This window comes from Ipomoea nil, unplaced genomic scaffold (genome assembly GCF_001879475.1).
Source record: "Ipomoea nil cultivar Tokyo-kokei standard unplaced genomic scaffold, Asagao_1.1 scaffold3087, whole genome shotgun sequence".
Classification (NCBI taxonomy): domain Eukaryota; kingdom Viridiplantae; phylum Streptophyta; class Magnoliopsida; order Solanales; family Convolvulaceae; genus Ipomoea; species Ipomoea nil.
The window spans coordinates 2,374,362-2,397,968 of NW_017619515.1; the positions used below are offsets into that span (position 1 = coordinate 2,374,362).

The 23,607-nt window shown below is 46.5% G+C and overlaps 1 protein-coding gene and 1 non-coding gene across 2 annotated transcripts; both read right to left on the reverse strand.

Moving 5' to 3' along the window:
- Positions 1–538: 538 nt before the first annotated feature.
- TRNAA-AGC lies at positions 539–611 on the reverse strand. Its single transcript has one exon. It is a non-coding gene; the product is annotated as a tRNA-Ala (tRNA).
- A 13,463-nt stretch (positions 612–14,074) lies between these two features.
- LOC109166371 (protein NRT1/ PTR FAMILY 4.6-like) lies at positions 14,075–23,505 on the reverse strand. Its single transcript, XM_019315346.1, has 6 exons — positions 23,153–23,505; positions 22,953–23,061; positions 22,435–22,652; positions 15,808–16,260; positions 14,978–15,289; positions 14,075–14,821 (listed from the first exon to the last, which is right to left on the reverse strand). The coding sequence occupies exons 1-6, from the start codon at positions 23,153–23,155 to the stop codon at positions 14,186–14,188; spliced, it is 1,731 nt and encodes a 576-aa protein (XP_019170891.1). The 5' UTR covers positions 23,156–23,505; the 3' UTR covers positions 14,075–14,185.
- Positions 23,506–23,607: the final 102 nt, after the last annotated feature.

A 23,607-nucleotide genomic window follows, 5' to 3' on the forward strand; every position in this document is an offset into this window, starting at 1 on the left:
CTAAAAGTGGATTGTCACCCATAAATCTGGGATCAAAAATGAAATTAACTCAATAAGTTATCTAGCTACGTACTTTCCATTTCATGTATAGTTATGTATAGTTTTTGTCGAATGATTACTTTAAAACATCTCTTTGAACATCTTTTTTTTTTTTTTTTTTTTTTTAACTAACGTTGTATGGTCTAAATAACCGACATTAAAAGTGTTTTGTGTACTAGTGTTAGCAGTTAGACTCCTTTAATTTGTTAGTAAGAATTGCATGCAACATGGTTGGAGGTATAAATGAGAGGGTTGGTGGAAGCTGTGAGGGCAGTTGGCCTTGAATGAGAGTGATGTGAAGAATGAATTGAAATAGCCATGAGCCACTTTCAAAAAAAAAAAAAAAAAAAAAGCCATGAGCCAGCTTTGTTGCAGTGCTTTGGTTGAAGGCAGAACTGCAGAAGAATGCATGGCACCCTGTTCATTATTTGTTCAGAAAGAAGTAATAAATGAGACCCTTTTCTGGAGGTTGATGCGCAGTAGAAAATGAATAAAGAGATGGAGATGCAGGGTATCGATCCCCGTACCTCTCGCATGCTAAGCGAGCGCTCTACCATCTGAGCTACATCCCCACATGCCACCTAAAAACCAAAATAACACTCTACTATCAATTGCATAATTGTATTCAATTTTATTCAAATCCCTATACTATAGTACATAACATCTCCATATGTTGTAGTCTTTTAGGACAACATGACTTATGTGGAGGAAAGGGCTTCCTGCAAGTTTTTTTTTTTTTTTTTTAAGCCCGCCAAGAGAGGAAAGGGAAAGGAGTGGCGCATATCTGTTTTTATTTTTATTTTTTTTGCGTCACTTTTTTTAATTTTTTTTTTCTCTTTTTCCTTTTTATCCCTCCCTCTTCTTTCTCCTAATTGGAACTGATGGTTTTTGGGTTTTCGGGCCTAAGGAGGTCCAACACAACCTATGGCTGGAGGATACACCTTTCAATAAAAATGTATGCCTATCTCGGAAACAATGCTAGTGCTCGGAATCTCTCTGGTATTCTCCCCTCTCCGGGTATTCAATCGTCTGTCATTTTACAAGAGTGGAGGAGCCTTTAAATAGCGGCTCCTCCTCTACCGACTTGAAGGCCCTTAATGGCCGACTTCAAGACTAATCAAGATATGGAGCCGTTGGACGCCATTACTCGGTCGACCAACGGCTCTTCTAGGCTTGTAACAGCCTGACCGAGTTCTGCTTTCAATGCCCTAACGGCTCCCTTTTAAACGAGCCTCTTCAATGCTCTCAACGGCTCCTTGAACCGAGTCTTTCCCTGGGTTTGGGCCTTGGTCGACTCCTCGTCTCAGCCTAAGCTCCCACTGGGCTCCTCTTTAGCAGTTCTGAACCGGGCCCCGTGCCTGGGCCTGGGCCAACTCCAGGACTCGGCCCAATAGCTCTTCGGGCTCCTCGGACGCTGGCCCACTTCTCCTGTCTCGAACCATTTCCTTTGGGCCCCTATCTCTTGGGCCGGGGTCCTTACCCCATCAACTAGTCCCTCACTTTTTCATACCCGGTACGCTAGCCTGGGTTTGGAAAAGTAGTAACTGTCCATCTCCTTCAATCACCGTATCCACGCCTTGAATAGCCTTTTGTAACGTCCGGATCCTCAGTCATCCTCTCCGGATCTCGCGGGGCCGTTTGGATTCTTCTGTCTAAACTTGGCACCTATAAATGGCCTCCTCCCTTCTCTCTTACCTTCACAAGTCCATCATGGGTCGTTCTCCCCTGAAAGGAAAACGAATTGACTTCGGGTCTCCTTGGCGTCCGCTGCCCTCCAAGCGGACTCAGCCTGAAAGGGAACACAAAAAGAAGACTCCTCGCCCGGCTTCTCAGAGGTCTCCTGCCGGCGCTACGTCTTCAGCTTCTCAGCCGCCGACTCCTCCTCGACGTGAGGTCGCTCCGCCTTCACGCCATCCGCCTACTCCCACAACTGCCCGAGTGACTTCTCAAGACGGGTCCTTTGTTGAGGTGGCGGTTCCAGAGCAACTTACTTTCAGAATGACCTTCTCAATTCCACTGGACGACCTGGACGGGCCTGATGAATGATGAGGATTACGCCCGCTACCTGGAGGCGTATCCGGATGATGAGGAGCCAATTGCGCCACCGCTCATGCCAGCTTTCTGGGACTCGTTCTGTCCGTCCCCACCTGGACCATCGGGGGGATTCTTTGGGGGCAACTCCTCCTCGCCCGGCGAGTGATCATATGTACCGGAGTCGGCCATAGTTCGGAGGGATCTTTTTTAGGAGCATTTTCATATTCCTTATTGTAATAAGCTCCTTGCTACTTGTACCCTCCTTTTTTACAATAATAATAAAAAATGCTACTTTCGCCTTGCCTTATGTTTTGTCGTGTTCTGTTGCGCATCCACCCGGACGACTGGTCAAAGAGTCAGTCACATCATCAGACTCTTTTCAGTCTGACACCTGCAAGATTCCCCGTATCTTGGGCGAATCCAATCTTCTCTGCGTTGGCGTGCGAATCTTGCTCTTCCCGGGCGGATCTGATGGAACTAATCTCTGACAGAGATTCGCGTCATCCGTCTAATCCGGCTCAGTTATGTCAGTTATGATCTCCTCCGTGATTATCGCCTAGATATTCGCCTTTACTGGGCTATAAAAAAAACCCCTCATAGTTGATGCAAATCGCAACACTCTCCACTTTGCGAAGGCACGACGCTATGAGTTACAGGGATGGTGATCGCCGCTGGTCCATTCGTAACAAGGAGCATGCTCGACTGGAGCAGTTAAGGCAGATGAGGCTGGCTAACGGAGGTCGTTTGGTGGGCGACTCGGCTTCAGACCCCATTGTGGTGCCTCCAGACATGCTGGACCTGATGTGTAGGGAGCCTATCGACGTGGAGATGGAGCCTGTGGTGGAGATGGAGCCTGTGGTGGGGGATCCAGAACCAATGGTGGAAGAGAAGTGGGAGGCTCCTCCCCTCTTTGGTGTTGCCATGTCGCCGAGTGCTCTGGAGAGGCCCTTGCAAATGATCGATGACGGGAAGCCCGCCGTGTATCTGGACGAAATGCATGAGCCTGAGCCGAGTCCTCTGCCTTTCCGCTCTCAGTACCTCCTGGAAGGCCCTCCGACTGCTCGCCCGTCGACAGAGAAAGAAGCCAAGCCTTGACCCGTTTTTCTCTTGTAATTTGCATCGGCCGAGTTCTGGGCCTTGTAATCTTCGTGCTAATTCAATAAACTGTGTGCTTTTCTGTCCGACCTTACATTTTCTTATTATTTTGTCGCCCGGCCTCTGGTCTACGGGACTGATTCCTAGTCATGCTACGGCGAGACCCTCCTGGCGAGGGAGTCGCCGAGTCTGATTGCCGACCTGGTGACCGGAGTCTCTTCGTGAACTTGGCTGATATCATCTGATGGGCCGGGTTCTGTCGGGTCGTTCTAGAAGTTTCTAGCTCGTACTTCGTGGGCCCAGAGGCCATGGCCTACGATGGGCTTCCGGCTTAGCAGGCCGGGTCACTGACGTCCGACCCTAGCCTAGGGCAGATGCGCCGTCTGTAGGCTAACCCTAGGCCTGAACCGTCGCCCCGCCTTTTGAGGCATTAAATACGGCGTCCCTTCACATCCCGTCACCTCCACTTCCTCCAACGAGAAGATGGCACGTGGCCGTCCTTTGAAATTCCTCCCCCTTTAAATAGCTATTTCGTCTCTTTTCCACTCTCTTCTCCAGTCTTTCTCTTCATTCTCAACTCGAGCTTCTCCGGCCATTCTGCGTTTCCTCCGATCTCCCACCTAACTTAGGTAATGTCTTCCTCTTCACATTCTTCTTCTTCCCGTCGTTACTCGGTCGATAACCCGGTGGCGACCTCCCCCTCTTCTTCTTCTCCTTCTTCGTCTTCTTCTTCTCCTCCCCGTCGTATGGAACTTCCGGCGGACGTTCCATCGACGTCTTCTCTTCGTCGTATGGAACTTCCGGCGGACGTTCCATCGACGTCTTCTCTTCGTCGTATGGAACTTCCGGCGGACGTTCCATCGACGTCTTCTCTTCCTCCGACCCCCTCTTCTTCGGGGGCGGTTACTCCGCTGAGCCCCGCTCCTTTAACGACGGTGGCGGTTCTGCCAGGTGGCATCGGACGGCCGCGAGGCAAGTTTGATTCCATCGTCCGTCCTTCCGGGCCACCGTCCATTGTTAATGCGGTGGACCTGGAAATGGCCCAATACCTTCTTGGGCCTTCAGCCGTAGTCCTCGCCCCCGAAGGCCGGCAAATTTACGACCCCCCCGAGGGTTGTGTCGACATTCACCTGCACTCGGTTGCCTTTAGCTTCCGAGTTCCTCCGTGTCCTTTCCTTTCCCTTTTTTATCGCCATTACAACTTAGTTCCGGGCCAATTAGTGCCCAATTCTCATCGACTCCTCACCTGCTTCGTCAACCTCTGCCACTGGTGGTTGTGCGAGCCGGATCTAGACCTGTTCCGGTATCTTTTCACCGTGAACAAGGTCGGCTCGCACTCGCCGGGCTTTGTTCAAGTTGCCGCTCGCCCGGGGCGACAACTTTTCGAGGGGTTGTCCGATTCCATTAAGGACTGGAAGCTCCTCTACTTCTTCGTCCGCCCTGCTTTCTCTTCCTTAACCTTTCCGACCTTGTGGCCGACCGCTCTATTCAAGCCTTGCTCTCGGCGTGCCGTCCCTTCTGATGATGCGGTCCTGGGCGGCGAGTTCTTGAAGGGCTTTGGGCCGTACTCCGTTAAGTACTGGTCCTGAGTCCGGGCCATGGCCAAGCGTGGCTTGCTGCCGGAGGGTGCGGCCATCGTAGGTAGTCTTCGTTGCCTCTCGTTCCTCTTCTTTTTATTCTGTCTCATTCCGACTCGGAATACTTATGATTTTCCCTCCTTTCGCAGGTCCGTATGACTCCGATTCCTCCAGTTCCGACGAGGCCGCTTAACCGACCCCAGAGATGACGGACAGAGCCGAAAAGATGAGGCGTCAGTTGTCCCAGCGCACTTCCGGCACTGCTGCTGCCTCTTCCTCCCAACCGTCTCCGGCCCCAAGGTCGACTCCCCCACCACCTCGTAATGTGGTGGATTTGACTCCGTCGCCAGTTGTGTCGCCCACTCGACAGCCGCCTCCTCCTCAGACAGAGAGTCCAAGCTCTAAGCGTCCGGCCGGTCAAACTGATGAGCCGACTCCGAAAAGGATCCGGCTGTGCCATGAGGTAGAAGAGGATGCCCAGATCTGGATGGGCGCCTCCTCCGTCCGCAAGTGGTGTGCTAACGTCCTCCTGCCTAAGGACGTGGCGGCGACTCATGCTCTGGGGGATGAGTACATCATCGAGGCCTCGCTGCGCCAGTCGTACCGCGTAAGTGTTCCCGACTTAATTCCTCTCATTCGTTCTTTCCTTTTATTATCTGACTCGTGGCCGTTTCGCAGAACCTCACCTTCCAGATGGAGATGAGCAAGCGGCTGCAGAACTACAGGACCGAGGTGCGGTCTATGGCCCTCAAGTTACGCCAGACGGAGGAGGCCTTTCTGGAAGAGCAGGCGAAGCACCTCAAGGTGGTGGAAGTGCACAACTCCGAGATGCTGAGGGTCACCCATCAGTGGGAGGAGGAGCGGGACAAGGTGGCGACGATCGCTGCGACCTCCGTTGAGGCTTACAAGAAGTCGTTCGTCTTCGAGGCGGATGTGAAGGCGGCGATAGAGGCTCGCCAAAAAGAAATTGCCAAGGAGTGGCTGTCGACGCCGGATGGTGACGAGTTCCTCCTGGACTTGGGCGAGCGTGACTATCGCCTTGGCTTTCGCGAGGCGCAGACAGAAATCCACTCTGCCTTGCTGGTCCGCGACTCCTCTTTCACTCCCGAGGGCTGGGGCCTCAAGCCCGTGATAGACGCTCTTCCGGCGACTGAAGGATCGTCGACGACTGTTGACCCGGCAGCTCTTCCGGCGGCTGCTGATCCGGCGACTCTTCCTACAGCAACACCTCCTGAGCTCGCCGAGCCCTCTCTTCAGGCTGAGGACCCTTCTTCTGTTCCCCTGGCTGGACCAACTGCTGGGGCTCAAGTTGAAGGGATTGATGTCGACACCCCCTCCCCAGTAGTTTAGGACTATTCTTTTAGGATAGTCCCTTTTGTAAAGGCTGGTCTCCCTCTCGGGCCTTTTTTAATTTTAATAAAATTCCCATTTTCTCTCCCTTTTCGTATTATCTTGTGCCCGACGCTTTTTCTTTAACCTTCAATGGTTCTGTAAATCGAAGAAGTATTCTTAAGGCATCGGGCCCTGCTAACTCTCTCTCGCCGAGTCCCTCAGTCGAGGCGACTCTTTAGGCTTTTCCTTTCTCAGAAACGTTTAGGGTCAGTGCCCCGTTGTTTCTTTAAATACTCGCCGAGTCCCTCAGTCGAGGCGACTCCTCTTGGCTTTTTCACGGAAACGACTAAGGGTCTGGGCCCTTGTTTCCTAACTCTTTCTCGCCGAGTCCCTCAGTCGAGGCGACTCCTTAGGCTTTTTCTTTCTCAGAAACGTTTAGGGTCAGTGCCCCGTTGTTTCTTTAAATACTCGCCGAGTCCCTCAGTCGAGGCGACTCCTCTTGGCTTTTTCACGGAAACGATTAAGGGTCTGGGCCCTTGTTTCCTAACTCTTTCTCGCCGAGTCCCTCAGTCGAGGCGACTCCTTAGGCTTTTTCTTTCTCATAAACGTTTAGGGTCAGTGCCCCGTTGTTTCTTTAAATACTCGCCGAGTCCCTCAGTCGAGGCGACTCCTCTTGGCTTTTTCACGGAAACGACTAAGGGTCTGGGCCCTTGTTTCCTAACTCTTTCTTGCCGAGTCCCTCAGTCGAGGCGACTCCTTAGGCTTTTTCTTTCTCAGAAACATTTAGGGTCAGTGCCCCGTTGTTTCTTTAAATACTCACCGAGTTCCTCAGTCGAGGCGGACTCCTCTTGGCTTTTTCACGGAAACGACTAAGGGTCTGGGCCCTTGTTTCCTAACTCTTTCTTGCCGAGTCCCTCAGTCGAGGCGACTCCTTAGGCTTTTTCTTTCTCAGAAACGTTTAGGGTCAGTGCCCCGTTGTTTCTTTAAATACTCGCTGAGTCCCTCAGTCGAGGCGACTCCTCTTGGCTTTTTCACGGAAACGACTAAGGGTCTGGGCCCTTGTTTCCTAACTCTTTCTCGCCGAGTCCGGGGAGTGATTAACCGTAACTTGTACTTTTATTCAAGTCTCTCAGGACCCTCGGGCCCATACATGTTCTGTGCCTTTCTATTGGTAGAACTTCTTTAGGTGGATGACGTTCCAAATCCGGTCCACGGGCTTGCCCTCCATGGTTTCCAATTTGTAGGTTCCAACTTGGACAACCGCGGCAATGCGGTATGGTCCTTCCCACTTAATCGCAAGCTTGTCCCCCTCTGTGGGCTGACTGGCCTGTCGATCCCGTAGTACGAGGTCGCCGACCTGGAAGGCTCGCGGACGAATCCTCCGATCGCGATATCTTTTTACCGCCTGTTGGTATTCAGCCATTTGCGCACTCGCGGCTTCCCTTTTTTCCTCTAAGAAATTTTTCTCAATTCGAAGACTCTCTTCGTTCTCCGTGTCTGAATAGGTACGGACCCGGTGAGTGGGCTCGACCACCTCAATTGGAACCTTGGCCTAAAAGCCGTACGCGAGTGAGAATGGACTCTCTCCCGTTGCTCGCCGCTGGGTAGTGCGATAAGCCCATAAGACTCGGTCAAGCTCATCCGCCCAATTCCCTCGAATATCTTCCAATTTCTTCCGAATCCCATCCACTAGCGTTCGGTTCACGTTCTCGACTTGTCCGTTGGCCTGTGGGTATGCCACCGACACCTTAGTGTGGCGGATATCGTATCGACGGCAGAAGTCGGCGAATGCCTGACAATCGAACTGTCGCCCGTTGTCGCTGACAATGTGCTCGGGCAGGCCGAAGCGGCAAATCACCCTTTTCCACAAAAAGCGTCGGCATTGGTACTCGGTTATGGTAGCCAGTGGTTCCGCCTCGACCCACTTGGTGAAGTAGTCGATGGCTACGACACAGAACTTCAAGCCTCCGGGGGCGACTGGTAATGGCCCCAGCAAATCGATCCCCCACTTGGCAAATGGGATGGCGGTGGTGACTGGCGTGTAAAAGGTAGCTGGCGGGTTGTCTTTCTTGGCGAATGCCTGGCAAACGCCGTACTTGGATATCCATTCAATATAGTCCCGCATCATGGTTGGCCAATAATATCCTTGGACGACTAACTTCCGAGCGAGCGTGTGGGCTCCTTGGTGCGCGGCACAAATGCCTCTATGGGCTTCGTCCATTGTTTTCTCGGCCTCGGTCCTCAGCAAACATTTTAACAAAGGTCCTCCGAACGATCGTTTATATAGTTGCCCATCAATGATTTGGAAAGAGGGGGCCTTTCGTCGAACCCTTGCGGCGACTCCCGGGTCTACCGGTAACTCGCATTTTTCTATGAATCGCCGGATGTCCTCTATCCAGAACATCTCGGGGTTTTTCTCTCGGTCCCATTCCTCGCCAGTCACTTGCTGGATCCTTAGCGGTGTTTCTTCAATGCTTGGTTGACTTAGCTCCTCCTTCTGACAGATTTTTACCAGGTGGTCCGGTACTCCTTCCAAGGCAATCTTGGACAATATGTCAGCTTCTACGTTATCCGTTCGGGATATATACTCTATTTCGTAGGCTCCGAACTCTTTTAACATATCGACTGCGCGCTCTCTATATATAGTCATCCGAGCATTCTTGGCCTCACATGTGCCCGAGATCTGCCTGACTACTAATCTAGAGTCGGTCTTGACTCGTAACCTTTCGACCCCTGAGGCCCTGGCGAGTCGGAGGCCGTTTAACATAGCTTCGTACTCGGCCTCGTTGGTGGAGGCTTGGAACAGGTAGCTCAAGGCATAATACAGTCGGAATCCTTCAGGAGTGATAAGTACGACACCACCTCCACAGTGCTGTCGACTTGATGCTTCGTCCGCGTGCATTTCCCACCACTCGCCTAAGCAGTTCTCCGTGGCGCGTTCCTTCTCTTCCTCACTCGTCGTGCATTCGACCAAGAAGTCGGCCAAGGCTTGACCTTTTATGGAAGGCCAGGGCTGGTACTCAATCCCATACTGGGTTAGCTCTACGGCCCATTTTACCAGGCGGCCGGACGACGATGGGTTTCGCAAAACGCTTCCGAGCGGTTGGTCTGTCAGCACTCGGACAGTGTGGGCTTGGAAGTAGGGTGCCAACTTGCGCACGGTGACCACCAACGCATATACACTCTTTTCCAAGGCGGTATACCTTGACCTGGCAGCCTTCAGGGAGCGGCTCACGTAATAAACCGGGTGTTGGACTCGTTCTTCCTCTCGGACCAACACCGAACTCACCGCCTTGCAGGAGGCGGCTAAGTACAGAAATAAGGGCTCGCCCGCCTGGGGGGTAGACAATACCGGGGGTGTAGAGAGATATTGTTTCAATTCCTCAAACAACTGCTGGCACTCAGGGGTCCAAGCGAATCCTTCCTTCTTCTTCATGGCTTCGAAGAAAGGCACGGTCTTATCCGCCGCCTTGCTCAGGAAGCGGCTAAGGGCGGCCAGTCGGCCGGTCAACCGTTGCAGGTCTTTTACGGTGCTGGGAGGCTGCATGTCGACGATGGCCTGTACTTTCTCAGGGTTAGGCTCGATACCTCGCTTGGTGACCATGTAGCCCAGGAACTTTCCCCCTTGCACGGCGAACGCGCATTTCTTAGGGTTCAACCGGAGGTTGTACTTTATCATCACCTTAAAGCAGTCGACCAGATCTTCGGCGTGCTTGCTCTCCTCTCGGCTCTTGATGAGCATGTCATCGACGTACGCGGCCATCGATTTTCCCAGCAGGTGCTGGAACAGTCGGGCTACCATTCGGGTATATGTAGCTCCGGCGTTCTTGAGAGCGAAGGGCATGACTCGGTAACAATAAACCCCGTCCGACGTCAAAAACGCGGTCTTTTCTTCGTCCGCCGGGTGCATGAATATCTCATGGTACCCCCTAAAGGCGTCCATAAAGCTCAACAGTGCCGACCCCGCCGTCTCGTTAACCAGTTAATCGATCCGAGGTAAGGGAAACAGGTCTTTTGGGCAGGCCTTATTAAGGTCGGTGTAGTCCACGCACATCCGCCACGCCGGGGGATTGGGTACAAGGACCACATTCGCCAACCACTCCGGGTACTTAACCTCGCGGACGTCCCCGGCTGCTAGTAGCGTGCTCACTTCCTTCTTCACAAATTCTCTTCGGTCGTTGGCCAGGTATCGCTTCTTCTGTATGACCGGTCGATGCTCGGGATCCACGGCGAGTCTGTGCGATATGATCGATCAGTCGACGCCAGGCATGTCCTCCGGGCCCCAGGCGAAAACCATCCGGTGTTCCCGGAGCACCTTTATAATCTCTTCCTTTACTTTCTCGGGGAGGCCGACTCCAATTCGGACCCGTCGGTCCGGCTGTGTGGAGTCGATCTCGACTTCCTCCAACTCGACGGCAGGCTCCGGACGAGGTATTATCGTCTTTTTTGGGGGCCTCTCGGTGATCTCATGGACCTGCATCTCGCGTTTGCCCATCCCTCTGCATGCCTGCAGATAGCAGTTGCGGGCGACTTTTCGGTCACAGCGCACTGTACCTATTCCGTTTGGCGTGCGGAATTTTAAACAAAGATGCTCGATTGAAATCAGAGCTCCTAGATCCTCGAGACCCGGTCGGCCGAGTATAGCGTTATGCGAACAGGCCAGGTTCACCACAATGAACTTCATGCTGAGTCTCTGTACATCTGGGTAACTGCCAATCTCAACTGGAAGTGTGATTGATCCTTCCGCCTCCACCGAGTCCCCTGTGAAACCGGCGAGGGGAGTTTTGACAGGGCTCAGTTGTTCTCGAGTCATTCCCATTTTGATGAAGGTTTCTAGGTATAGCACATTGACGCTGCTTCCGGTGTCTACCAGGATTTGTCGAACGACAACGCCATTGATGTCCATGGCTATAACCAACGCATCTCGATGCGGTATTTCTCCGGCTGGTAAATCTCTGTCGGTGAACACGATGGGCTCTCGGCACACCTTTTTAGGGTTCTCCTCGCGTCCGTACACCGTCCCGACGTACAGCTGGCGGGCCCAAGCTTTTCTGGTGTTCGTTGAGTCACCACCTTCCGGCCCGCCGACTATCATGTTGATAACCGGCTTCTGGCGCCACTGAGCCTCCTCCTCTTCCGGAGCCGGCTGCTTGCCTCGACTGTTTTCGGCAACGGCGGCGGGATCCTCATCCCCTCGATTGACCGATCTCCGCCTCCACTGATTAGGAGGCGGGGTTCCTTGCTGAATGATACCCTCCATGATCTTCTTCAGGTAGAAGCATTCCTCCATGCTGTGAGTATAAGATTTATGATAACGACAGTACTTAGAGGTCTTACCAGTCTCTTCGTTCGTCGCGCGATCGTCGGTCGGCGGAGGTGGAGGCAGGGCAACCGCTTGTATCTCGTGGACCGGCCGTTCGGGAGCCGGCCGATAGGCGTGGACGACGGGTCTGTCGTACGGTCGTCTAACCTCGGGTCGCCGAGTTACGTCCGGGGGCCTTTCCTTGGTTTCAGCTCGCGTCCTCTTCCCGCTGGCGGATCCGCCGATTTCGCGCTGCCGCTTATGCTTCATAGCCTGCTCTGTGTTGGCCCTCTTGTTGGCCATATGAATGGCTTCTGCGTAGGTGGCCGGGCGATTGTCCCTCAGGTCTCGGTATAGCTGGCCGGACCGCAAGGACTCGATGAAGAAGGTGAGCGCCGTCTGGTCCTCGACCTCTTCTATGGACTGGATTTCTTTCTGCCAGCGGGCCAGATAGGTTTTCAAGGACTCGACTTCATCCTGATGAAAGTCGCCCAAGTGTGTTAGGTCCTTTTGTGGTTTGATATTAGCGGCATAGTGGCTCATGAAGCGGTCTGCCAGCTCTTCAAAGCTGTGAATCGACCCCGAGGGCTGCGCCACTAGCCATCTTTGTGCTGATCCTTTCAACGTGGGTAAGAAAGCGCGGCACATGACCGGATCTCGTACCCCCAAAACGTGCATCTTATCCTGATAGCTCAGCAAATGCTCTCGGGGATCGCCGGTTCCATCGAACGTGGCCTGCTCCGGGAACTTGAAATCACCCGGTATCTTAAAAGCCATAACCTCGTCCGAGAAGGGTAAGGCGGTCAATAACGTACGTCCTGGGGATTTGGCTTTCCCCTCCATCCGTTCTTTCAGATTTCGCACTTCTTGGACTAAATTCGCCACTTCGACCCTCTCCCGGGTGCGATTTCCCGTGGATTCCGTGCTCTCACCGACTTCAGACTCGGCCGGTTGGTCGTGGTTGCGGGGGGGGGGGGGGGGTTGCTCCACGCGGCAAGTCTCAGTCCTGGTTCTTTTGGTACGGTTCCTCTCTCGTGCAGCCTGCCGATCGCGAGCAGCTAACGGGGCACGACTGGGTTCCTTCCGACCCAATCGTTCTCTTGCCGACCGCCGCCCGACGCTGGGACCCAGCCGAGAATGAATGGACTGTACCGGTTGGCTTTCGGCCCGTCGGTTCTGTTGCCGGTTATCGGGCCTATGGGGCGGCTGTGAATCGCGTTGTGGCTGGCGAGTGACGGACTGTTCTCTCACTCCCAGGCTTGCTTCGGCGCAGGCACGCCCGATTACACGTAGCTGCTCTGGGGTGAGCAGCACTTGGGGCAACTGTTGGTTTATCGGTGGTGTCAGCGGCGGTGTTGTCTCATTTTCCCGGCTCCGGGTGTTTCTTCGATTCAGCTGGCTTCTCAGGTCTGCCTCCCGTCCATTGTCGCGACGGCTTGATTGTTCCTCACTTCCCGCCATGTCGGAAGCTTTTCTAATTCGACTGACACTCTTGTTGTCGTTTCTTGGACTCGCCTCACTCAGGAGGACACGTGACTCTTAGTTAAATCCCCACAGACGGCGCCAATGATGGTTTTTGGGTTTTCGGGCCCAAGGAGGTCCAACACAACCTATGGCTGGAGGATACACCTTTCAATAAAAATGTATGCCTATCTCGGAAACAATGCTAGTGCTCGGAATCTCTCTGGTATTCTCCCCTCTCCGGGTATTCAATCGTCTGTCCTTTTACAAGAGTGGAGGAGCCTTTAAATAGCGGCTCCTCCTCTACCGACTTGAAGGCCCTTAATGGCCGACTTCAAGACTAATCAAGATATGGAGCCGTTGGACGCCATTACTCGGTCGACCAACGGCTCTTCTAGGCTTGTAACAGCCTGACCGAGTCCTGCTTTCAATGCCCTAACGGCTCCCTTTTAAACGAGCCTCTTCAATGCTCTCAACGGCTCCTTGAACCGAGTCTTTCCCTGGGCTTGGGCCTTGGTCGACTCCTCGTCTCAGCCTAAGCTCCCACTGGGCTCCTCTTTAGCAGTTCTGAACCGGGCCCCGTGCCTGGGCCTGGGCCGACTCCAGGACTCGGCCAATAACTCTTCGGGCTCCTCGGACGCTGGCTCACTTCTCCTGTCTCGAACCATTTCCTTTGGGCCCCTATCTCTTGGGCCGGGGTCCTTACCCCATCAGGAACCTCAAACACCAGGTATAAAAAATAACTACTATTGGAGATGCTCTAAATGTCTTTCAACCAAGCTAAGAAGGTGGACCAATGAATACATATAACATGAATTGTGATTGTTAAATTTTAGCATAGAGATTACTATTTTGGCGATGAGTGAAACTTAATTAGCTTGTGAAATGTCAACAAAAGGCAACTCAAGATAGGGCATAGATAAATCAAAGTGACTCAACTGCTAATTAACTCTTATATTGTCGTTGCTTACAATCTACCATACAAGATTCAATTGAGCTGTTTGTGTCATTATTATTGTGACGAGTGAAATCTGTTGTTACTATTATTTAAGAATATGCACCAATAGCCAGCATAGACAGCTCAGTTGGTCACATAAGTGAAGTTTAAAAACAATTACCCACCATGACTGAATCAAGTCTCACCAACTCAGTTGAGTTACCATGAGTTAGAGATTCAACTTTGGGAACAAGAATATGCACCAACAAAATCTAACTTTATAATCCTAGGCTGTATGGAAAATTGGATATATATAAATGCATTTGCGCAGCAGTTTCATGATTACATTTCCACTACTGCTATTAACTCATATAAAATATACTTATATACACATATAAATCTCTTTAATTACTTGCGAGATCTGTACTTGTACCGCAAAGCCCAGAACATATAATGCAGAAAATTCAGAACGCTCAGTATACACATCAGCCAGTAGAATCTCTCCAGACGGTAACGGTTCAAGTTCTCGCCGGAGAGCCACGCCCGGTGGGTGGAGTTCCCGGTCACGCTATTCACCACCGACACGATCACCGTGCTCAGATAGTACCCCATGGCCAGCGACGCCCAGGACAGCGACGTCGCCAGCGATCTCATGCTCGCCGGCGCCTCGGAGAAGAAGAACTCCATTAATCCGGCGAGCGAGAACAGGTCCGCGGAGCCGAGGAAAAGATACTGGAACGCGATCCAGAGGAAGGAAATGGGTAGCGGGTCGGGCGAGTCGGCGAGGCCCGAGTTGACCGCGACGCGGCGGCGCTTGACTTCGACGACGGCCGCGACGGCCATGGCGGCGATGGAGAGGACCAGCCCGGCGCCGATGCGTTGGAGGTGGGAGATCCCCATCTCCGTCTTGGTGATTCTCCGCATAAACGGGACAATGAATTGGTCGTAGGTCGGCGCCAGGACCATCATAAAAATGACCGGAAAAACGGGGAGGGACGCCGGCGGGACTTTCAGGGAGCCGAGCTTCGTGTCCATGGTGGCCGCCTGTTGAACATTGAAAGCTGTGTTAGATTTAAATAAATAATCCAACTATACTGAATAATAATCTTGATCTAATTAAATCAGATTAAAAAATCCTTATGATAATATTTTAATCTCAATTACTAAATGGACAGAAGAATTTAGTGACATAAAACTTGCCTGTTGAACGGAGAACGTTGAGAGCTGGGCTAAGCAGCAATTGAGCATGATGGTGCAGGCGAAAATGGGGAGGATTTTGATCACGATTTTGACGTCTTCAACCTGCTGGACTGTGCATTCGAGTTTATTACAGGCCGGCTTGTTTAGCACGGCGGCGTTGAGAAATTTCAGACTTTCCGACGGTTCTTGCGGTGGTTCCACGACGTCTTTGGTGGCGGTGGGAATGGGCAGAGATGGGCTTGTAATCATGCTGGCGATTGCGTTGCTTGAGTTTCTTGGCACCAAGGAGTTTATTAGTGCACCAACAATAACCTGTCCATTTCAAAACAAATCCATGCATTGCATGTTACAATCATAGTGTTGTGTGCTTTACCAAGTTGTACCTTATGTTTTACTTAAGGTACATTGAAAGCAGGTCAGGGTATAATTTGGATTGATAACAATTAAGGGTTGTTGAAAAATGGGTAGAGTCAATTTTATAAATTTGATTCCTTTTTTTTGTGTTACTAAACATTGAACCATTGATAAACCGATCGATCCTCACTTTTATCGAATGATTTTGTTCTTATTTGAACTCACTCTTAGGTAATTGTTCAAGTGACTACACCCTTTCATATGAGTCTGTGTGGACAGATCTGATCCATTATCAATTGCATGTGCAACTAACTATGCTACTGAACAATTGTAATTGCGTATTTGCACAGTTGATAATGGACCAAATCTGATCATTAATCTCCAACTTTTAATGGACTAGATTTGTCCACGCGAACTTGTACCTATACATACACCCATAAGATAACTATAATATATATAATATTGTACATACTGACCTTGCATATGGTTGTGAATGGACTTCCGAGGGGAATCTTGTTCCGGTAAAACTTGGAGCCAGAAAGGAAGATAGGAATGGATAGAAGAATCGCCATCATCGAGATCCCAAACCCCCATTGCCAACCTTTATGGTCCTCAACCCAAACCACCAGCGTGACGGCGATGAGGGCCCCACAGGAGAGGCTGAACACGAAGTAGTTGAAGAAAGTGGACCGCCGCTTTCTTCCCTCAGCGGTGTCTTCGTCCAGCTGCTCCGCCCCGTGCGGCGGCAGGGATCCCTTAATGCCGCCCACGCCCAGCGCCACCAGGTACAGCCCGGCGAACAGCATCGCCGCTTGTGAGCCGTGGACTTGTGAGCATAATGGGCCGCCGGACGCCGCCGCCGCCGCCGGACTGCACTCCGGCGGCTTTAGCGAATCCGACCGCGCTTGGATCGTCAGCAGAACCAAACCCTGTTTATGTGTTCAAATTGCAGCCATGATTAGTGTAAATGCATTTTGAAGAGGTTTGGGAGTGTAAATGTGTAAATCAAGAATTACCAATAATTGTAAAATCTTGAATGAATAGTGAAAAATAACCTCCCTTAGTCCAAATTCTTAAAAAAACCCGAGTTTAAAATGATCACAAAATGTCTTAAAAAGAACATGTGTGGTTATTTTTTAAAACATGGAGGACTATTGGAGGTCATTTAAAACTCGGATGACCACAACGGGTAAATTACTAATACTCGGAGGACCATTGGTGGTATTAACTCAACCAACTAATTATAAAAACAGGATAATTTTACCCAGAATGCTCATTTGGATAGTGCTTGTGAACTTTTCCAGTAAATCAAAAATTAGTTCAATACGCTAATAAACTCTTAATTCAGTCGTCCTTGTTGAGCATATAACCATTAATGTGCAATCCAACTATCAGCTTAGACTTTTAGTTGAGATGGAGCACATGCTTTAATTTGGTATCAGAGTTAAACCAAAGGTCATGGGTTGCTTGGAACCCACTGCACACGTGAGGGAACATGTTGAGCATATAACCATTAATATGCAATCCAACTATCAGCTTATGCTTTTAGTTGAGATGAAGCAAATGCTTCAATTCTCCTTAAATAATGGCCTAACGTAACTCTGAACATCGAAATCTCTTAACTATGCTTGAAAACATTAGGAATATTAAACTCACTACTCAAAAGGGAAAAAAAAAAAAAATCTTTGGGGGATGAATTGTCACTCTCCAATATTTAGACCATTGACATTCCAAAATCAGGTGAAAAGAGACAATGCACTAAATACATAAGTGATCACATCATGAAAACAAAACATTGAACAAAAATGAAAAAATTAAGAAAGATCAAGACATGTGGGCCCAATAGGTTTGGGCCACAATGAGTTGTCAGACATCATACAACCGACCCATTACCATGGGCTTACATAAGTGGAAAAAATGTCCACTGGACAGGAGATTAGAAGACCTTTGTGAATGATTAATGATTAATGATGATATGTCACTATATATGTAATGCATTGTATGGAATGTTCTGTGGTCACTGCCCTATTAGAGGAAGTTTACTATACATAAGATGTCATTATGGTTACCAAATTTGTAAGAGCCACACACACCTTTGACACATTAATTATTAGTTACTATATTTATCTTATTAAAGGGATCATATTCCTAGGGACAAATTATTGTGTGGACCGTGATCCATACAGCTGTGTGGACCACGTTCCAAAACGACATCGTTGAATATTATGAGTAAGAATAATATACATTATGTGTTATAATAATGTACATTATGTATTAGAATAATGTAAAAAAAATTAAGCAAAACGACGTCGTTTTTGGACCATGGTCCACACAACTGTATGAACCACGGTCCACGCAATAAGTATCCAATTAATGTAAAAAATTCAGTTAATTCTACTCTTATAACACATGCCCAATATCCAAAAAGCCCATGCCCATTTTCTTAAAATTTCGGGTTAATTAAGTTAAAAAATTATGTCACAAATTTCTTTAGCCAATCAACTAGGACTATACACTGAGTCGTATTAACCATGTTCATGCCAAGTGGAATCTCAAGGGTTGCCAAACACTTCCTCATTGGCTTTAAGGTACCTGTATTTTTGAGGTTCGAAAACCAGATCTCTAACTATATTAGTAGAAAATATTCACATCATCTTATCCACACCTCGCAATTAACTTTGGTAAATACTTTCACTAAACCAGTTCGATTCTACCGAATTAGTTCAATGGTTCAATATGCAGTATTTAAGAGAATGGATCAAAGTTTGAACCTTGATGACCACAGTGTGAGGATTATGTCCAAAGTGGACAGATCCCATGAAACCGCCCACAGAAAAGATTCAATTCTTTTGGGAGAAAAAGATTACAAAAATGAAACCGCCCACAGAAAAAAGGAAATCCAGATAGTTGGGGTAGGTCCACCATTACTGCCATTTAAGATGTTGCCGCTCCTAAGTCAACAAGGAAGACATCACCTCTAACATCAAACGTTGTTACACGACAATGAATCACATGGATGTGTGGTACTACAGGAATGGCATAGAGGTGGTCATGCCCACTGCCCATTTCACATTTGAGCCTGACTTATCCTCTGCGGACAAAACGTCCATCTCCCCAACCAAACAACACCCATATATAGATACATCACTTTTTCCTATGAAAATTCACATGTTTTAAGAAGTGATAAATGTTTTTTGGATTGTATAGTACTAAGTACTGTCAATTCTTATTTTCACAGTTGTATTTAGTGTAAAAGACATTAATGTTGATTGACACCTTAAAAAATCTCTAGAACTAATTTTACCTTTCGTTACTTGACTATAGTGATATGTTCGTTTTTAGTTTTAGAATATCAAGTTGATCATTTTTTATCTATAAACTTTTTTCAAATCAACAAGTCCAATTCAAAATGTTTGAAGTGTCCTTATATAAAGAATGGTGAAAACCGGTGAAAGTAAGGTTATTTAAGACATTTTAGATCAAGATTGGTTATTGGTCAGGTCGAAAAAGTTGATCTATGGACAAAACATTAATTTGAGGACCCAAAGTTCAAAAGTGGAAAAAAAACTACTATCAAGAAATCAAAAGTGATATTATTTGTTTTTAACCTAACTAGTATGAGATTCTCAATATTCATACTAACTTAAAATTCAACTATTATTGAAATTTATATAGAAAGCTCTATATATATGTATATGCTTATTATTTTATTCACAAAACTCGACTACAAATCTACGACTATATTTAAGTATATTTTCTTTAAACTACAAGTATAAATCTATTTGGGAACAATCAACCGAGTTAGTTTAGCAGTTAGCTTAGTAACCATAAATTAAAGTTTCACGTTTAACTCACCATGTAAGTTTTCTATTGGCCTTATCAGTTTAAACAGGTAAGTCATGTGCAACCTAAATTGATTTATCTCATTGTGATGCTTTACCGACTAGAATAGACAGGTTTCAGTGTTTCACCCATTACAAATTTTGGACAGTGATTGTAAACTTTATTGTAAATCAAAACATATTATCTATTTTTATATATTGGCTATTCTCTAACACAAGTCATCTCTAGCTAGGCCCCACACATGTTTATATTATCATGTTTGTATGTGTGTGTGGAGATAATAAAATGTTGTGTAGATTTGGATTAGAGAAATCCGAGTTGTTAGAGGAAGGATGTGAGTGCACATGCGAGTGTTTTAGCCACTGCCTGCTTGCCACTCTATGGTTCAACTATGTTTGGGAAATAGGGAAATTTTGTGGATCTAAGTAAAAAGACAATTTTGTCTTCACATGTATACTTGATGATGGATCCTTTAATTTGACAAATGCTACATGCCTATTGGGTAGGGGGAGATGGACCTAGTTGATCCTCCACTAATTATTATACTTGGTGAATGGAAAGATTCTTAGTAAGATTCAACCTCAACCAAGATTATAGGTATTTAGATACCTAATAGTTATATTAAGTTTGGACTACTTTTAGACCATAAGTCAATGGTGCAAAGGTCAAATTAGAGTGAGGAATGTAAGTTTTAATTGTGTTGACAATCTTAAGATGGGTTCGATTTCTGATAATAACATGGTTTGGAGTAAGTTGGATCCATTGTGGATTCCAGTGTAGCAAGGTCTAGCTAGGCCCCTGACTTAATGAAACATATCTTGTGATTATTTCTTCATCGATAATGAGGACCTAGGGGAAGGGCGAGGCAGGGTAAAAGGGTCATCATCTGGGTTGGGTTCAATCTTTATATTAAGTTTCAACTGACCTAAAGTTAAGTTACTATCATATCTGATATATTTTAAATTATTATAAGTTACCTATCTATGTTGAATGAGTTGCTGAACATTTTCTCATACATAAGAGAAATAAACTACGCTTTGGGGGTCTTATATGAAACGGATTCAAAAACCTCTTACGTAACATTAGTTATAAGCAAGAGACGATATTATATTGAAAAAGTATATGAGGTAATTATAAAAATTATGTGGAGTGATATACACATATTTCAAATATTATAATTAAAAAACATAAGTCTTTTCAAGAATCTTGTGCATAGAATGGGAATAATTTGGAAATTAGAGACAAATCAAGCCTTAGTCCCACCCACTATAATGACTTTACTTTTAGATAGCTCCAATAGATTTTTGGCAATGGTTAAGGCTAGCTTGTGTCTCAAATGGAATCATATCATGTTTGGTCCTCTTTAGTTGGTGCTTAAGATTACAAAGTGTCCAACCCAACCTCCACAAGTGGCACATATATGGACCTTATGAATTAAGAATTTTCTTCTCCACATAAAAATCAAAACCAATCATTTTACTGGCTAGTGGTCGAGTTATTAGCATTCGAGAATTTTATGGTTCAGAATCATATCACAAGTTTATGATCAGAGACTTTAAACTTTTAATTTTTATTCTTCTGCTTCTTCTGATACTGCTACGTAAGTACGGCCAAAAAGATTATTGTTGAAAAACGTGAACTAATAGTGATATAAAAACAATTTTAATTTTGTAGTGCTTCTTCTAGTGTGTTCCCATGTTATGTTCATATATGCATGAACCAATGTGCTTTAATCTCTTCCAATGGGCAGTGGAAGAAAAAGAGGGGATAGAAAAGACTCACAAAAGTAAGACTTCCAATGTATCTTTAGTATATGCTGCAAACTTTATGGCTGGCTTTACAGTCAAGTTGCATTCTTTCTAATGCAACTTGAGTAGTGGGTTTTATTGTTTTAACAGGATTTAGCCCCAACTCGAAGATAAAAAGACAAATAGTTACTCACATTAAACAAATGACAAATATTTAGGTTAAAATGTAACTTCAAAAAAGTTTATAGAATGAATGTTTCTACGTTGCTAATCGGTATTGACTTTATAGCCAAGTTGTGTTCCTTCTAATGCAACTTGACTAGTGAGTTTTATTATTTTTTTTTTTGGATTTAGCCGCCCCTCGGCCTCCACCCCAACTCAAAGATAAACAGACAACTAGATACTTATGTTAAACAAACAATTACTTAGGTTAAAACGTAACTTCGCTCTAAAATGTTTATACAATATTAATAATGAATTTTTTACGTTCCTAATTAATACCCGTACTGATAGTAAGAGCTATAGCTTTGTAAAATATGTTTGATTATATCGATACTATTGACATCCATACTAAATGGTATCTAATATACCAACAAATATTATACATAATTGTATTAAATACTATTAACACCAATGCTAATCATGATAAATGTTTAATACTTAAATAATAAAAATAATATGTTTTTCACTAAATATCTCTCATTGTCATATAGATTCTAAACAATCTAAGATTTACCCACCCCACATTATGGAAAGTGTCGTGTGATTAAATCCTATTAAAAAACCAATAAAAAATGAGTTGAAAAAAAAAAAAAAAACCTAAAATTAAATTCACAACAGAAAGCGTGGCAGCTTTAGGCTTGTTCACATTAAGCAACTTCTAGATTATTTTGTCACTTCCAAAAGGGAGTAGTAAAATATGTTTTTCGTACTTGAATGTCATGTTTTTAATTATTATCAACATTTTTTTGGTCGAATTCACACTATTGGAAATTATGGAATTTTCGACCACCTGAAAGTGATATTAAATCAAATTGATACCAAAAAGTGATTGGAAATAGCAACAAAAGTTTTTTCGAATACCAAAAATGGTTGGAACAAAGCTTTCGACTTGATTTAAGATCACTTTCAGGTGGTCAGAAATTCCATAATTTCCAATAGTGTCATAGTATGATAAAATTTTTTAATGTGGTTTAAAAATTATTACTCATGTATATAAAAAGTTTATACTATCGGATAGTAATAACAAGTTTCTCACGTCACTCAGAAAAAAAAAAAAAAAAGTTTTGTCGGATTGACAAAACTTTGAAATTGAATCAATACCCACCAAGATAAAATAAAATAAAATATTTTAATTTATCTTGGTTAAAAAAAACCATATAGATAATACGAATATTAAAAAAAAAAAATATTATGGCCAGCCAGATTTCAGGTGAGAAATCGTGACACACGTGTCCCAGTTTAATTTTTATGACAAAATTAAATTAAAAAAACAATAAAATTAATTATTACCAGGAATTCAACGAGGGCACTTATGAGGTAGATGTGATAAGTAGTGAAGAAAGCGTCGGAGAAAAAGCCACCGAGAAGTGCGAGGAAGAAGGCGGTTCCCATGAAGTTCGTGACGGCGTTAGCCGATTTGGCCAACGGGAAATGCATGTACTCCGACAAGTACCTAACCAGATTGCTCGCATTCGCCAAAAACGCCAAATTCTCCAGCACCTCCACGCCTGAAAAGTGAAAACCACGGGCCAAAACCTGGTTAGAATTGCCTGTCCCCGAGCAGAACCAGGTTTTGCTCGGGCACGGGGACATGTTGGGGTATTAAGATATACAACTATATATGATATATCCTCCCGGGCAGGGCTCGTCGAAGATAGTGCTGATCGAGCCCTGCCCGGATGTCAGAGCATTAGAATAAGTATATATATATATATATATATATGTATGTATGAGCTGGGCTCGTCAAACAAGGCTGCAGGCTTCGTTTGACAAGCCTGGCTTGAAATACTGAAACACGAAACGCTCACCCAGAACGAAGGAGGCGGCGAACATGCCACCGTGTTTGCCTCGGAGGGCGGGCCGGTTTCTCCAATCCACATAGCCCTTCCATGTTGGGACTTGGCTCTCCACTACTTCCTGCAGGGAAAATTATAGGGTTAAGGTCGAAAAAAATTTAAATATGGTCCGACGGGTAGCCATAATATATCAAGAAGGATGAGAAAAACACCATTTTTTTTGCAGAGCTCAAGTGGTGGGTTTGGGGGGTGGGGGGGGGGGGGTGAATTGAAGCTAGGATTGGAGGAATGAAGGGAATGAAAGGAGGGAGTGGGGAGATTTAAAGGGGTTAGAGAAGAGGAAAGATCCAAATTGGGGAGAATGCTTTAGGATATGACTTGAAAGCATTTGAAAATGGGATGCTTGACAGCTCCATGCTTAACAACACCATTATTTTGGATTTTTGTATAAAATAAGCAAAGTTTTTTTCTTTATTTTTTGTATTTTGGGTAGTTTTTTTTGTTGCTATTTATGACATAATAATTTGATCTGGGCACTCAATAAGAGGAAGAAGAGAAGAGAGAGGGGGGTGGGGGTGAAAAGATGTGATTTTTCCAGAAAAAGAGGTGTGAAAGAGCATCAAACATCACAGTACAGGAGGGGGGGAGAAGAGAGAAAGTAAGGGCG